The 14,887-nt window shown below is 34.1% G+C and overlaps 1 protein-coding gene across 8 annotated transcripts in view; it reads left to right on the top strand.

The window, feature by feature from the left end:
- The window catches only part of LOC106867341 (rho GTPase-activating protein 39), a 452,309-nt gene that overhangs the window by 406,036 nt on the left and 31,386 nt on the right, over window positions 1-14,887 (top strand). For all 8 annotated transcript variants that reach the window (XM_052966674.1, XM_052966678.1, XM_052966677.1 and 5 more), the window contains one exon: window positions 1,085-1,371. In XM_052966674.1, the coding sequence (XP_052822634.1) occupies window positions 1,085-1,371 (287 nt within the window). The remainder of the gene's footprint in view (window positions 1-1,084; window positions 1,372-14,887) is intronic.

Here is a 14,887-nt window from a genome sequence, read left to right as displayed (position 1 = left end):
CTCCTCATCATCATCATCATCATCATCATCATCATCATCATCATCATCATCATCATCATCATCATCATCATCATCATCAGTCCCCATCTGTTTTTGATAGATATCTCTTAAGTGTCTCTAACAGATATCCTAGGCATGCTTCAACAGAGAAATGTAAATAACTGGCATCATTTTATATGAACAGAGGTTTTTGTTTACAATCAAGATGCAAATTACATTATAGACATCATTTAAATTGATTAGAAATTGTTTGGCTTATTACATTCAGTATGTTTGCACCTGCTTAACTATATATTCTTCAAGTCAAAGACACTCCTACAGAAATTTTACCTCTCATTGTTTTAAATTGCCTCATTGGGATTTTTTTTTCCATTTGCTTAAAATCTCCAGATCTGTTAGATTTACATCAGACCATGCTCTGTTGAAGAGGTTTGATAACATTGAAACATATCTGTTATTAGTCACTCCTCCCAGCATGCTCTCATTCGGGTTGGATATTGGAATGATCTCCTTTGTCATTCTTGATAAAAATTGTCATTACCACTTATTCAAATTATTTTCTTTTTATTACAAGTGTAATTTTAGTTGATTGGAAATATTTTGGGATTTCAGTTATATTTGTTCACTCCACCCCACACCTCGCTTAAATGTAAATAGCAACCTCATGTTTTTAACAGAATAATTTAGCTTACTAAATGTGCAAATGAGTTTCTTCGAAAAGAAATTGCTATCTTTCTCCTTTATTCATGGGTTGGCAGTAGGATGGGTGGGTATCATCTGATCATAAAAACTATTTCTTCAAAAAAAAAATCAAGGAATGGTATAAACAATTCTAGGATTAACTGATGTTTAGGCAACAGTAAATATATTGAATAGGGATAATGAAGAAGGCAAAATTGATTTCTAACAAATTACTCACAGAGCAACAAAAAGACTAATGCCTAGTAATGTAAAGACTTTTCTTCATTCAGGTGGAGTAACAGGATTCTTTAAACTGACGCCAATCGAAAGATATTTGTTGATAGTATTTACAAAGCACCAATATTTTAATGTTCTCAGCTAATTCCATTTTTCGATTTTCCAGATATTCCGGATCAAGGTTTTGAGGAATCTGACACCAGCAGTGCGCTCTCTGGCTCTCCAAGACTGCAACCCCACTCAGTACAAACAAATTCTTCCATAGATACACAACATGCTTCCTTAAAACGGAAAAAAGGGGAAAAGGCTGAACCTGTGGCATCACCTGTACTAGAAAAGAGCCAATCTCTACAGACGGAGCTGGCCCAGCAGCGCCCTCTCTCTATGGTAGTTGCATCCCAATCTGAGGCAAATGTTTCGCTAAGTCCCAGCACTGGATCTCTTCACAGACAGGTGAGATGTTCTTGTCACATTTTGGTTAGTGCTTTACTTGTTGACACTCAATTTAAGAAAGATTGCTGGGAAGGTGTTGCACAGTATAGCGTCTGGTGATGATCGCTTGCAAGATTTTGAGATTTGAAGTATTATATCTGTTTACAATCCATCCATCCCTTTTGTTACATTAGCAAGAGTTGGTTCGTTTTATAAATGAAAATGTTTCAGGAAATAATATTGTGTGTGTGTGAATGTATATATAAGTCAAAGAAGATGAAGAGTCGACGTAACACAAGTTTAATACAATTATTTCCATGACAATCCATTTTAAATCACATTAAGAATAAAAAATTTTACATGACAGACTATATCATATCTGTATAGATTACACCGTGTATAGTAGAAGTACAGCCTGGTACTAATCTAATGACGTGTCACTCTGGTATATTCAACTAGGCATAAATTTATTCAGATATTGTATATTTTGTGACTCACAATCATTTATTTGTAATGAAGCTGAGGTTTGTGTACGAGGGGAACTTCTTTAAATTTGTAGACAGGCAAGAGTTTATATTGAGTGTTGGATGAGGAAAACAGCAGATTTTTACCCAACACAAACTTACAATAGTATATGTGTGTGTGTGTGTGTGTGGATAGACAGACAGACAGATAGTGTGCATGTGTATGGTTAGAAACGTGTACTGACACTTCCCTATCAGAGTATTTCAGTCAGCTGCACCGAAACAAATGCTTGACATGTTTTCCTTAAAGGGTGCAGAGTGATGATTTGGAATCAGAATCTTTGTAATTGTAGTTTAACACAACTAAATGTTATAGCTCTAGACCTACATGGATATACATACATTGCAAAATAATGAAATAGCATCAGTTTCTAGAATATTCCTTCAGTGATAAAAATTTCTGAAAGTGTTAGACTCTTATCCATATCAATTTTTAGAAAATAGGTTGGAAAACTCATCTATAACACTATTATTCCATTCTATTATTATAATTCTACTATTATGTTCTTTTGAATATCAATTGCATTGAGTTGGCAAAAGAGCAACTTGGCAAACAATAAAATCTACTCAAGCTGGTTGCATGCAATAATGTATTAGTTTCTTTTATGGCTCGAGGTGTTTGCTGTTGCATGAGACATAAACTTGGCACAGTATTTCTCTCTGGCCCAAATTCTATGATAATTTATAGACAATGCTATTATAACTTATTCCTATTTGATTGTTCTGCCATCATTCTGTCAGCCAGTTGTCCAAATTCTTGAATCTGCACTCACACACCTGTGTGTTTCTCTGCTCTAATTGACATTTCCTCCATCTTTCTATGTTACGTCAGTATGCATAGCAACATGCAGTACCGAACTGTCGAGACCCACTCTTCGTTGTCATTGATATAAACCTCTGACAAGTCTTATTACTATATTTAATTCAAGTTACCTGACAGGAAAGCAGACAGTACTCTTGCATCACAGAGGGAAAGTTAGATTTACAAAAGACTTTGGGCTTTTGAAAACCAAAAAAAGTTGCAATGATTTGTGAAAATATATGAAATGTATATGGTTGATGCAGCTGAAAATAATTTGCTTACATCGTTTCATTAAATTTCTGTATCACTAATCATCCTCATGTTCAGAGTTTCTGAAAATATACATGTTCATAATGCAGGAGTTGTGTGTGTGTGTGTAATCATTTTAATGTCCACTTTTCTATGTTGGCATGGATCAAATGGAATGTGTTGTGGCAGATTTTCTACAACTGGATGACCTTCCTGCAACCAACCCTCACATGTTTCCGTTTCCAGACATGTTTTTCACAGAATTTTAGAAATGAGTGACACTGCTTGTATGACAGTGGCACTCATTTACAACCATCACATGATGTCAAGACAAAGGGATACAAAGACACGCACATGCACATTGGGTCTTCTTTCAGTTTCTGTCTACCAAATCTATTGACAAGGCTTTGTCAGCTTGAAGCTATAGAAGACACTTGTCCAAGGTGCTAGAGAATGGAGTTGAACCCAAAACCATGTGGTTAGCTACTCAGCCATTCTTGTGCTTATACACACACACACCTCTGATACAAATACTTGAAGGGTTCACTAATCAACTGACATTAACCAAGTAATTAATAGACAGAAGTGCACACACACGCACTCTCTCCAAAATCTGAAAGATCACCATATTCCTCTAAATTCATTGAATTTCTATGTTTGTTTTATTCGGGGTGAAAGTGAGGGTAGGATCTTTCCTCACCAGAAACTTCTCTGCCAGTATGATCCTAAAAGCAAAAGGGTGTACTCAAATAAATTTTATTGAGATTCAAATATGATGTATAAGTCGACTGCCTGGCATCTTAACTATTTTGCTGCTGCTATACCACAAACAACCATTTTTATAAAGGTGAATTATTTTCTTAACCATGCTGCCCTCTGTGTTTCTTGTGTTTATCTACTCAACTAATCTATAGGCCATGATAAAAGCTCTAAGTATTTGTTTTAGTTGGAGAAATTATTAGAAGACATAAAAAGTAAATGTGCAATAAAAAGTTGGTATCAGTCTCTCTAGTTGAGAGGAAACAGGAAATTAGTTTCTCTACTTTTTTGGTTATTCTGTCTTTTATGTTTTGCTAATTGAAATTGTACATCTCTTTAAAAATGTTCTTTGTTTAGAAGTAATTATCTTTCAAGGGACTGTTTGCTTCAGCTTCATTTCTTTCCTATTACATATGATGTTCTGGACTTTTACTGTGATGTTTTATTCAGTATTTCCTATGCAGTGGTAATCATAGGGGTTAGCAGTTACAGAGAATGGTATTTTTGTAAACATTTTATCAAAGTTACATAATAATGAAAAGCCAGGCAAATCAACACCGTCTGTACCCAGTTCCATGTCAGCAGGGAAAAGTGGACATTAAAACAACAACAACGACGATGTTCATTAGCAAGCTTAAGATGCACACACACATGTTCAGTATTTTCGACCATGTTCTGTCTCGGTTAATACTAATGAACACTATAACTCCTAAATGTATGTTTATTAAAAATTACATTACAAAGCTAATTTACATATCTGACTTGAATTTTTTTTTTTTTTTTTAAATTTAGACAAAGCAATAGAAATTTAAAAGAATAATAAATATAAAAGCAGAGAAATAATGTAACCTTTCTCTTTTAATGGTAATTCTTTGCTTCAGGAGAGGAATTATTATCCAATGCTGCTTATATTTCAGACTTTGAAAAACTAAAAATTACTATCCAATGTTGTACTCAAAAGATTAGTGAGACTTTCTGCAGTGCTCACAGCACTAACCATTAGTTTTATTTTTTAGAAGACACTTTTCTAAACATTGTATTTTTTTGTTTTGTTTTTTGTTTTCAAGTTTATCATTTAATATTTTAGTGTCCAATGAAGTAATATTATATTTAAATAGTTCTAATCTTGTTTATTAATATTTCTAAATTCCTTCTGAGAACAACAGTGAAATCATTTTGGTAATGGGGACACAGTTAAGCAAAAACAAGATGTTTAGTATTTCAAGTAACACAGCAATCCTCTATTGGTTTATTAGAAAGCTGCCTGAGATGTTAGTTTTAAAGTTAATAGCAACTAAAACACTACGAAAAACAAACGAATTTAATGCCATCCAGTAATCACAACTTACAACTTTGTTGTAAACTTGAAAAACTACTTATTTATATTTTATCATGGACAATTCTAAAACCTGCCATAAAAATTTAGCAGAACAGTCCCAGCAGACTGGTTTCAACTTGGTTGTGTTACACACAAAGTTGCAGACTGTAAACAGTAAGACATGATAAGGAGCAACAGTCGTAACTGTTCTAAATACAGATTAGGTATTGTATAAATAGTGCACTCTGTGGAGAGGTTTGTAGCAGGGAGCAGGATAAGGAAAAAGTTTGTCAAGCTCTCAAATCTCAGAGAGTTGAGGGAAGAACGGTTGTGAGGCAAATATTCTGAAGCACAGAAGAAGTGGGGAAAAAAAAGTCAAATTTCTTAACCATTTACTGATTAATTTTTGAAACCAGACAATAAATGAAGAAACAATGGCAAGAAGAATAATTTTGATTAAGACCTGAAAAAAAACCCCACATTCCTGTGATATAATAAGAATGAATTAATTATGAAAGGCTTTCCAACCATAAACAAAAGAAAAAAATCAAAAACAGATGAGATGGCCTGTGTAAGGGACAGTAAAGGCTCCCCGTGTAAGTGACAGTAAAGGCTCCCCGTGTAAGGGACAGTAACACTGGATAAGAACTAGAAGAGAACTCTTTAGTCCTGGCAGACAGTCTCTCTCTCTAGTACCATTGCCAGACTGCTAAAATACATCCAGATCGAAAGTGTAAAGAAGTTGGTGAGAGCAAAACAACCATGTGAAATGCATGTGACATCTACAACAATGTAGTCTGATGATTTTCTTTGTTATTATTTGATCCAAAAGGTTAAGACACATGATGAGACAAGTGTAATGCAACACTTAATGCTGGCATGGAGAAACAGAAGTAAAAATGATGGTGATGATGACAAATAACAACATAATTGAAAGATATTATTTATTAAAATAACTTAAATAATAGAGCCATGTTGTCCTATTTATTAAACTTAACTTAACACTTATCAAAGTGGGACAGAAACTTAAAAAACAACATTACATTATTTAATGGTGATAAATACAAACAAAACAAAATACAGTCATTGGCTTCTGATGGTTGGAATGTGTCTTACTAACTTGGTAATTGATTTTATTTTTCATATCAGAAATTTAATGAACACTTTTTGAACCATAATTCAAATGAAGTATACTGTGTGTTTCAATTAATTTGGATGGAGTCAGTAAAATAACTAACCTGTATTTTTTAAGTGTTTGGAACAAGCTAATCCTTTCATAATTATATTTCTGTTGAATTGCACTTTGTTTCAATTAATTTTAGAAAGCAGTAAAGAATTTGGATGGAATCAGTAAAATTATTTGTATACTTTTAACATGATGTTTGGAACAATTTAACAAGAGGTTCTTACATAAGTTGTATTTTTATTTGAATATGAACTGAAATGAATAGTTTTGTAAATGTGGAACCAAATGCAGGCTTTAGCTTGTTGATATCAAAACTGTTTATTGTCTTGCATGGCAAACAGTATTTTAACTAATTAGCTAGACATTTTTAAAAATCCCCCTTCAAATAATTGACAGAACATGGTTAAAAATACTGAACATGAATGTGCATCTTAAAACTTGCTACTAAACATCACCATCATCATCATCATTGTTTTAAAGTTCATTTTTCCATGCTGGCATGAGTTGGATGGAATTTTTTTTTAGGCAGATCTTTCTATGACTAGATGTCCTTCCTGTCATCAACCCTCGCCTGTTTCCATGATTTCATGGAAAATTAGAAACAAAGGATAGCACTTGTATGACAGCAATTTTTTTTTTTTTGCAACTATTCACATGATGTCAACACACACACACACACACACACACCCACACACACCATATCATCATTGCTAAACTATCAAACTATTTCTTTGTTTGTACTAAATTTCAGTTATCTAAAGCTCACACATAGAAGAGCTCAATGTTTTGTTCCCAAGTACAGTACTACTAATGAGTTGTAAACCCCTGACATTATCCACACAACCTTTTGTAACTCTTCTGTAATATAATTAAAACAGCATTCAGAACTATCAGTAATTGTTTGACTGGCAGCCACTTCTTTTCCCCTCCCTGCCTCTGCCTCCTTTTATTTGGAACAAAGAAATATATTAATTTTTTACATCAAAACATCAATTATTTTCTGCATTGGTTGCTTCTCTTTGGAATTGCTTTCTCTCTTACACATGATTGTATTCATGTAGAATGTGAGAAATTCAATATAAAATATCAAGATCAAAATTAGTGGCTAGTCTTATATTTGAGTGTATTATATGAAGGATGAAATATATGACACAAAAAATGGTGAGGAGAGGGCTGTGGTCCATTACGTTCAAGATAACATTTTACTTGAGTAGATATGATAGAATCTTAAATTAGTTTTTTGTTTAATGAAGATTTCCTTACACATTTTATCATTCTTTATAAATCAGATCTTGAAAGGTGACTTAATCATAGTAGAATGTTTGGTTCACTGATTTTCTATCCCTCTTCACTCATACCAGGCCACCACTCTGACCACTATTCAAGCATTCCACCCTAGAACATTATCCATCTGGAATCCCCTCCCTCAGCTATCAACTGGTAACTATCAATGTTGCCAGTGCCAGTCTCCAGACCAAACCATCAAAAATAAAGAATACATAAAAAATAAGAGTTAATGCAGCATTTTATTCCTATTAATTTAATATAGAGGTTTTTAGAAATAGAATATTAATTGGAGTTAGTAATAAAAAAAAACCCTGTTATTTTCAATTGCTAAGTTTGTTGAATATAACTAAATCAAATAACATGATTGTATCATATTTTTTAAAAAAAGGCTATTATCTGTCAAATATTACCAAAATATCTAACTCTGGGCGAGTTATTAAGTGACCACTTACATGAAACCTATTCTGTTATAGTGGTACCAGCTGTTTCCAGGATTATTCTTCTTAGCCTGTTTTCATACGGTTTAAAACCCTCCTTTTACTAACTACATTCTTTCTATATATGCAAATGATTCTAATAGATTGCTGTAGTGTACCTGAGCGCTGAATATAATAAGCTGATTAGTAATGTATGTGTTTCACTAGGCCTTCACAGCTAGCTTTTCAACTAATCCAATCTTTCATAAACTGCTGTAAAAGGTCTGAATTTATGTTTTTTTTAAACTAGTTCTTGTAACTTGATATTTCAAATAATCCTAAATTACAGATAACAAAATATTCAAATGAAAATAAGTTTTATCTATTTCTTTTTTCTTTTCTTTTTTTTTTTAATAATTATTTTGCTGTAAAATGAAATTTCGAAAGTTCCAGCTGACTTAAATTATCTGAATATGCTGCCACAGGGTGTCTTACTTATTGAGATTTCTAAAAATAAATTTGGGAACTTTAAAATATACCCTATAATTGTTTCTGGACTGAGGCCATGCTAGGGCATCACCTTAAAAGATTTAGTTGAACAAATCGCACCTATGTTTGTGATTTTTTTTTTTCCAAGTCTAGTATTTAGTCCATCAGTCTCTTTCCATGAACTGCTAAGTTTTGAGGAACATAAACAAACGACCACCAGTTGCCAAGCAGTGGGGTGGCGAAAACACAAAGACACCCATGTGCGTGCGCATGCACACACACACATAAACAAACAAACAAGACTTCTACACAGTTTCTATCTACCATATTTACTCACAAGGTATTGGTCGTCCCAGGGCTATAGTAGAAGTCACTTGCCCAAGGATTAAAACTGGAACCATGTAGTTTCAAAGGGAACTTTTAAACCACACAGTCATCCTGTGTCTACACACACACGCACACACACACACACACGTTATAATACTTTGATGTTTTCAATATTAGAAACTACTGCAAAAAAGTTGTGAGGTGGGGTGGGGGAGGTGTTTCTTGTCTCTGAAACTTAATTCAAAAGAATTTGTGTGACATTACTTGGGACTGTTGTATATACATTTATATCAGCCAATCCTAGAAAATGGATTTTTGTTTTAAATAATCTTTGTTGATGTGAATAAGTGAAAATGTCTTTTATTTACTAAAAAATATATTTTCCATTTTTCTAATCATAAAATTTTTAATAAATCAGATGTTTTTGGCTGGGTGTTCTTGTTCATAAAATTAGAATTTTATTTTAGAATTTTTCTCCTCTGTCTTTAGAACACTTATTTTTTAAAGTTTCCAGAAACTATTTTTAGACAGAATTTTTTTTAATAAACTACTCAAATCATTTTTATTTTTGAGTTATTGCAATTTAACTTGTGAAGAAAAATATTATCAATAATTTCTCAATCTGTCTTTTTGTATATAAAACTACTGCATCTTTTAGCAACTATTAGTCAGTGACGACCACATTAAATGTTGTTGAGTTGTTGATAATAATTTTGGTTCACACACTTAAAATTGTTGTTGTTGTTGTTTACTAACACTTATCACTGAGATGGCTGTACACTTCACTTGCGTGAACTCTTCCTTACCTCCCCTATAGTGAGAATAGGTCATTCCTTCCTACAGCTGATACATTTGCATCTTTATAACGCCTCCTGTTCCTTCCTCCAGTGTAAAAGCTAGTAGACACTCAAAAAACAAAGAACTTAGAAAGCAAAAGTGAAGGAATGTGCATGTGGATCTTAACAACAAATAAAAGAATATGTTGTGGAATCTCTTCAGCTCCATACGATGCAAACGCTACTGATTCAGGTGCTGTGAAACAAGCACTTTCGAAGATATTCTCTTAAGTTTCTGTTGCTGTTGCTACTGTGTTGTTGCTAACTGCCAAACCCTTCCACCTACCTTCCAACACACTGAGTTCATGTACAGTCTGCCTAAGATTTAACATCACACCGAAGATGCTCTGTAAGAAATCACCCGCATGCCACTTGGTTGGTAATACTGTTGCCATCAATTTTAAAATGCCTGATTATTTAAAGAGATGTATTGTAAGTTTTTTTTTATTATGTTTCTTAATATTTTTTTTTATATCATAATCTGTGATTTTTTTTTTGTTTGTTATAAATATCATTTATTTAGTTATTCTAAACATTTCGTTTCTCTTCATTATAGTCTTTTTTTATGAAGTTATTTAAACTATTTTATTTTATATTTAAGTTTACTTGTTAATTCAGAATGTATATTTTTTGTTAATGAGGTTAAAAGAACATTTCTAAGTCTGTCTCGGTAAATGAAAATCTTTGTTTCATTCTTGCCATGCCTGCCGCGAGACTTAAGAATGTTTGTGTTGTTTCTCTTCGGTTCCCTTTTCAATTGCTTGCTGTAGAACAGGGCTTCATTCTTAAATACTATCAACAACAGCTTCTGTCTTGGATCATCTTACATCATATTTAGCTTCTAGTTTCCTGTAAGACACTTGCCTTCTTCTCCATTTCATCTCGTCTATTCTCTCTGCAAGGGGATCTCAGCTCTCATATTTATTTAAACACTTACCTCGTCAAGCTTGTAATTCAATAGATACTCGTTAGAAATTATTTTTATTCGTCATACATACTTACGTTAGTCATACAATGTAAAACAATCGCTCTTAAAATTATTAATTAAAAGGTGACATGTGTCTCTTCATTTTCACCTTTTAATCACTCTTTAAAATAAATCAAGCTTATTTGTCAGTGTTAATTATTTTAAAATTTGTATTTCATAATTAATTCCATAATAGATATTTTATTCATGAAATGAGCAATAATATATGAAAAAAAATTTTGCCAGGATTTCTATGATAATATTTATAGATTGTTAACACATATGTGGCTATGTGGTAAGAAATTTGCTTCTAACCATATGATTACAGGTTCACTACCACTGTGTGGTGGTGCCTTGGGCAAGTGTCTTCTACTATGACCCTGGACTGAAGCTTTGTGAGTGGATTTAGTAGATGGAAACTGAAAGAAGCCTGTCATATATATGTGTGTGTGTGTATGTTTCTGTGTCTGTTTCCCCATCATCACTTGACAACTGATGCTGGTGTGTTTACGTCCCCATAACTTAGTGGTTTAGCACAAGAGACTGATAAAATAAGTACTAGGCTTACAAAGAATAAGTTTTGGGGTTGATTTGTTTGATTAAAGGTGGTGCTCCAACATGGCCGCAGTCACATGACTGAAACAAATAAACAAATAAATTGTTTGTGTTTGTTTGTAGAGTGAAGATAACATGGCTTAGTGGTTAAGGGTATTTGGCTCACGCTCATAAGGTCGTGAGTTCAATTTCTGGTGATGCATTGTGTTCTTGAGCAAGACACTTTATTTCATATTGCCCCAATTTACTCAGCTGGTAAAAATGAGTTGTACCTGTAATTCACAGGAGTCAGCCTTGTCACAGTTTTATGCTGAATCTCCATGAGAACTACGTTATATCTCATCATCATCATCATACATCCATTTTCCATGCTGGCATGGGTTGTAAGTTTTGACATGGAGCTGGCCAGCTAGGGAGCTGTCCAGACTCCAACTGTCTGTGTTTTGGCATGGTTTCTATGGCCGGATATCCTTCTTAACACCAACCACTTTACAGAGTGCTCCACTGGCTGCTTTTTACGTGCCTCTATGTCTGGAGGACAGCGATTTTACTTAGCTTGACACATTTTCTCAAGTACAGCAAATTGCCACAATCCCTGGTCCCTTGTCATTTTCTCAGTGAGGCCCAGCATCTGAAGATCCTTTCTCACCACTTTGTATAAAAGAGAGAGAGAGAGTGTGTGTGTGTGTGTGTGAATGGAGTAGGGGGTGACCCCTTGTTGTGGCTTTACACAGGAGTCGTAGAACAAGCTTTATCATCATACAAGCAGTCCTTCAATTGCAGTCTTCTGTGAAAACCTGTCCAGTCATGGGGAAATATTATCTTGCTTTTAAACAGGAATGGGTTAGCAACAGGAAGGGTGTCTGTCTATTGCAAATCTGCTTCCATTGATTCTGTCTGACCCATGCAAGCATGGAAAAGTGGACATTGAAACAATGATGATGATGATATTGATTATTGGGTTGGACATCTAAAGTGCAAATTTTCAGTTGTTAGAACTTCTTTTTGATAAATTTCATGATGGATAAAAATTCTACATCTCCCTATAACCCCTACTTTTAATGTTTTGTGTGTGTGTGTGTGTGTGTGTGTGTAATTTCTGAAACAATGAATCAAGAAACTAAACTTTGGTTATGGATATTTATGAGAATAAATCATTAAATAAGATATTTCTATATTTTGTTGCATTTTTGCTTTGAAATCTTCTTGAAAACAAGATTTCACTAACTTTTGTCATTGAGCTTTTTGCATTTGGAGAAGCTTTTTGCATTTTTCTTCACATGATATCTACACAAAGTACATTTTTACAATTCTAGACTCAGAAAATACAAACTTGTTCTTATATCTGCCACTCCACCCTACGCCTTTCTCTCAATATATATTTTTTTTTCCTGTACCAAACTGCTGTATCTTTGGTTAGAATTTTATTCATGTTCCTCTTTGACTACGTTCCTGAACAGAAGTTAGGTTTTTACAATGAGAACATGTCTGAATAAAGCTTACTATTGCCAGTAAAGAACTTTGCAAATTAAAGACAATCAGCATGTATTAGGGCCCTTCTTAACATTAAAGATTGTTGAATTATGTTCTTTTAATGGTTATTGTCCTTAAGACAATGTCTTTGTTCAAGAAATATTCTATATTTGCTGTCTGTGAATTAGTACATTTTCCATCTGAAACTAGCACCTGTGTGGAATATTAATTAGTCCATGTTCTTCGGAATCACTTGTTGTATTACTGTTCAGTTGCCAGTGGCACATTTTCAAAACTGGATTAACGGTTGCTGATTATTCTACCTTTTCAAATTCCTCTAAGTCATCTGATATCTAGTTAAACTGTTAATTATTTTACACTTGCTTCATAATTCAAGAAAAGTTTTGTCTCAACAAAAGAACTGTTAGAGTCACAATAGCTATGAAATTAAAGGTTATGCATTACTGTCCACACGACTGTGGAGTCACACTTCTTGTACAGGCACATGACTCCATTTGGTGCAATTTATTTGGTTGAGTACAGGTTTCGCTGTTACATCATTGGAGAGATTATACTTGTAATAACAACTATAATAATTACTTTACCTGAAGCTTTCATTTCTCAATTTCCTTATGCCAGTGAGTCAGTTGGTGTGATCTCGTTCAGCTGCTCAAAGTATTGCTAGATTAATCAATTTTCCATCTCACATTTAGTATATCTCAGTGGTTCCTTTGTTTGTGTCTGTTTTACTATACTAGCAGAGGTGAGATGAATATGCTATCGAGACATTATTTCACAGCCAAACACCCTTCCTGTCTCTAATCCTGACCTGTTTTTCAAGTAAGGGATCTCTTATTTCGTGGGTCTTCAAACTTATAACAGGGGAAGTGAAAACTGCACCAATCAGTTTTTGTGGAATAAATGTAAAAAAAAAAGGAAAATACTCTCTCACACATACACACACACACACACACACACACACAAGCATATATAAAATAGGTTCTTTCAGTTTCTGTCTTCCAAATTCATTTACAAAGGGTTATAATAGGAGGCACTTGCTCAAGGTGTTTCACAGTGACTGGAAAACAAACTTCTCAACTACATAGCCATGCTTTTTGGGATATATATATGTATATTATTTAAAACAGTTTGATTTGGTTCCATGCAACCCAGTGATTCTCAGGTTTCTTACAGAAACCCAGCTTGCTCAGGCTCAGATTTGATAAAGTGAGTCTAAGTGAGCTGGGTTTCTGTAAGACATTGCATAGTGCCAAATAAAACTGTTTTAAATGATAATGTAACTCCTATTAAATGTGTTGAATGCTATTTGCTTTCATTTGTCCACTCATTTGTGTATGTAGTATTTTATTGAAGCTAGAAACCTGAAAACAACTTCACAAACTGTGACTTAGTTTCATGTAACCATTTGTCAGGCAGTCGTGAGTATTCAGAAGGACATAATAATCTGTTCATGGTTACCAACTCATTGCAGAAACATTTGAAGCTGATTAGACAACCACCTTCTAAAATAAGAGGATGCAGTTGGATAAAAAGGCAATTGACTGATCATGATGGACCCTTATGAATTACTTATAAGTCATTGTATTATTCCAAATACTCATGAGTGCCTGACAGATATGTGAAACTCTGAGTAACACTTAGTGAAGTTTTTTTCAGCTTCAATAAAAACAAAATTTTACCCTACCTTTGATATTTGAGTACTATTTTCTCCCCTTTGTTTTCCACCTGTATACTCCTGTGTGTGTGTGTGATATCACCATTAAACATCCGTTTTCCATGGTGCCATAGGTTGGACGTTTTGACCATAGCTGGCAAACCAGAGGGCTGTGCCAGGCTCTGTTGTCTGTTTTTGGCATGGTTTCTATGGCTGGATGTCCTTCTTAATGTCACCCATTTTACAGAGTGTACTGGGTTCTTTTATCATGGTCCCCACACCAATGGGATCAACCAGTAACTTGCAAGACATAGCAAAACCCCCTCGAATGATGGGGAATAGCATTGAGGGAGCAGGCTTTGTGATAGTTGATGAAAGGTTAAAAGAATAATAAAAGGATAGAGATAGGTGCCCTGCTGTAGGAGAGATAGAAGGATGCTCCATTTGGAGAAAAAAGGGAGAGAAAGAGAAGGTGAGAGTTAAGGAGATGCTGGTGGATGTGTATCAGGACATACCCTCAATGTATAGTGGGTGGAGTGAATACAGGTGAAGTGATACAGAGTACTGAACTGGGTGAATGGGTAACGGGTGCAAGCAGAGGGGAAATTTTCATAAGAATATGAAGAGAAATGGTGAGATAGAGATGACTCTGTAGTAATTGAAGGTGATATATA

The sequence above is a fragment of the Octopus bimaculoides genome, chromosome 3 (assembly GCF_001194135.2).
Source record: "Octopus bimaculoides isolate UCB-OBI-ISO-001 chromosome 3, ASM119413v2, whole genome shotgun sequence".
Taxonomy (NCBI): Eukaryota; Metazoa; Mollusca; class Cephalopoda; order Octopoda; family Octopodidae; genus Octopus; species Octopus bimaculoides.
This window is presented reverse-complemented; position numbering and strand designations above follow the sequence as displayed.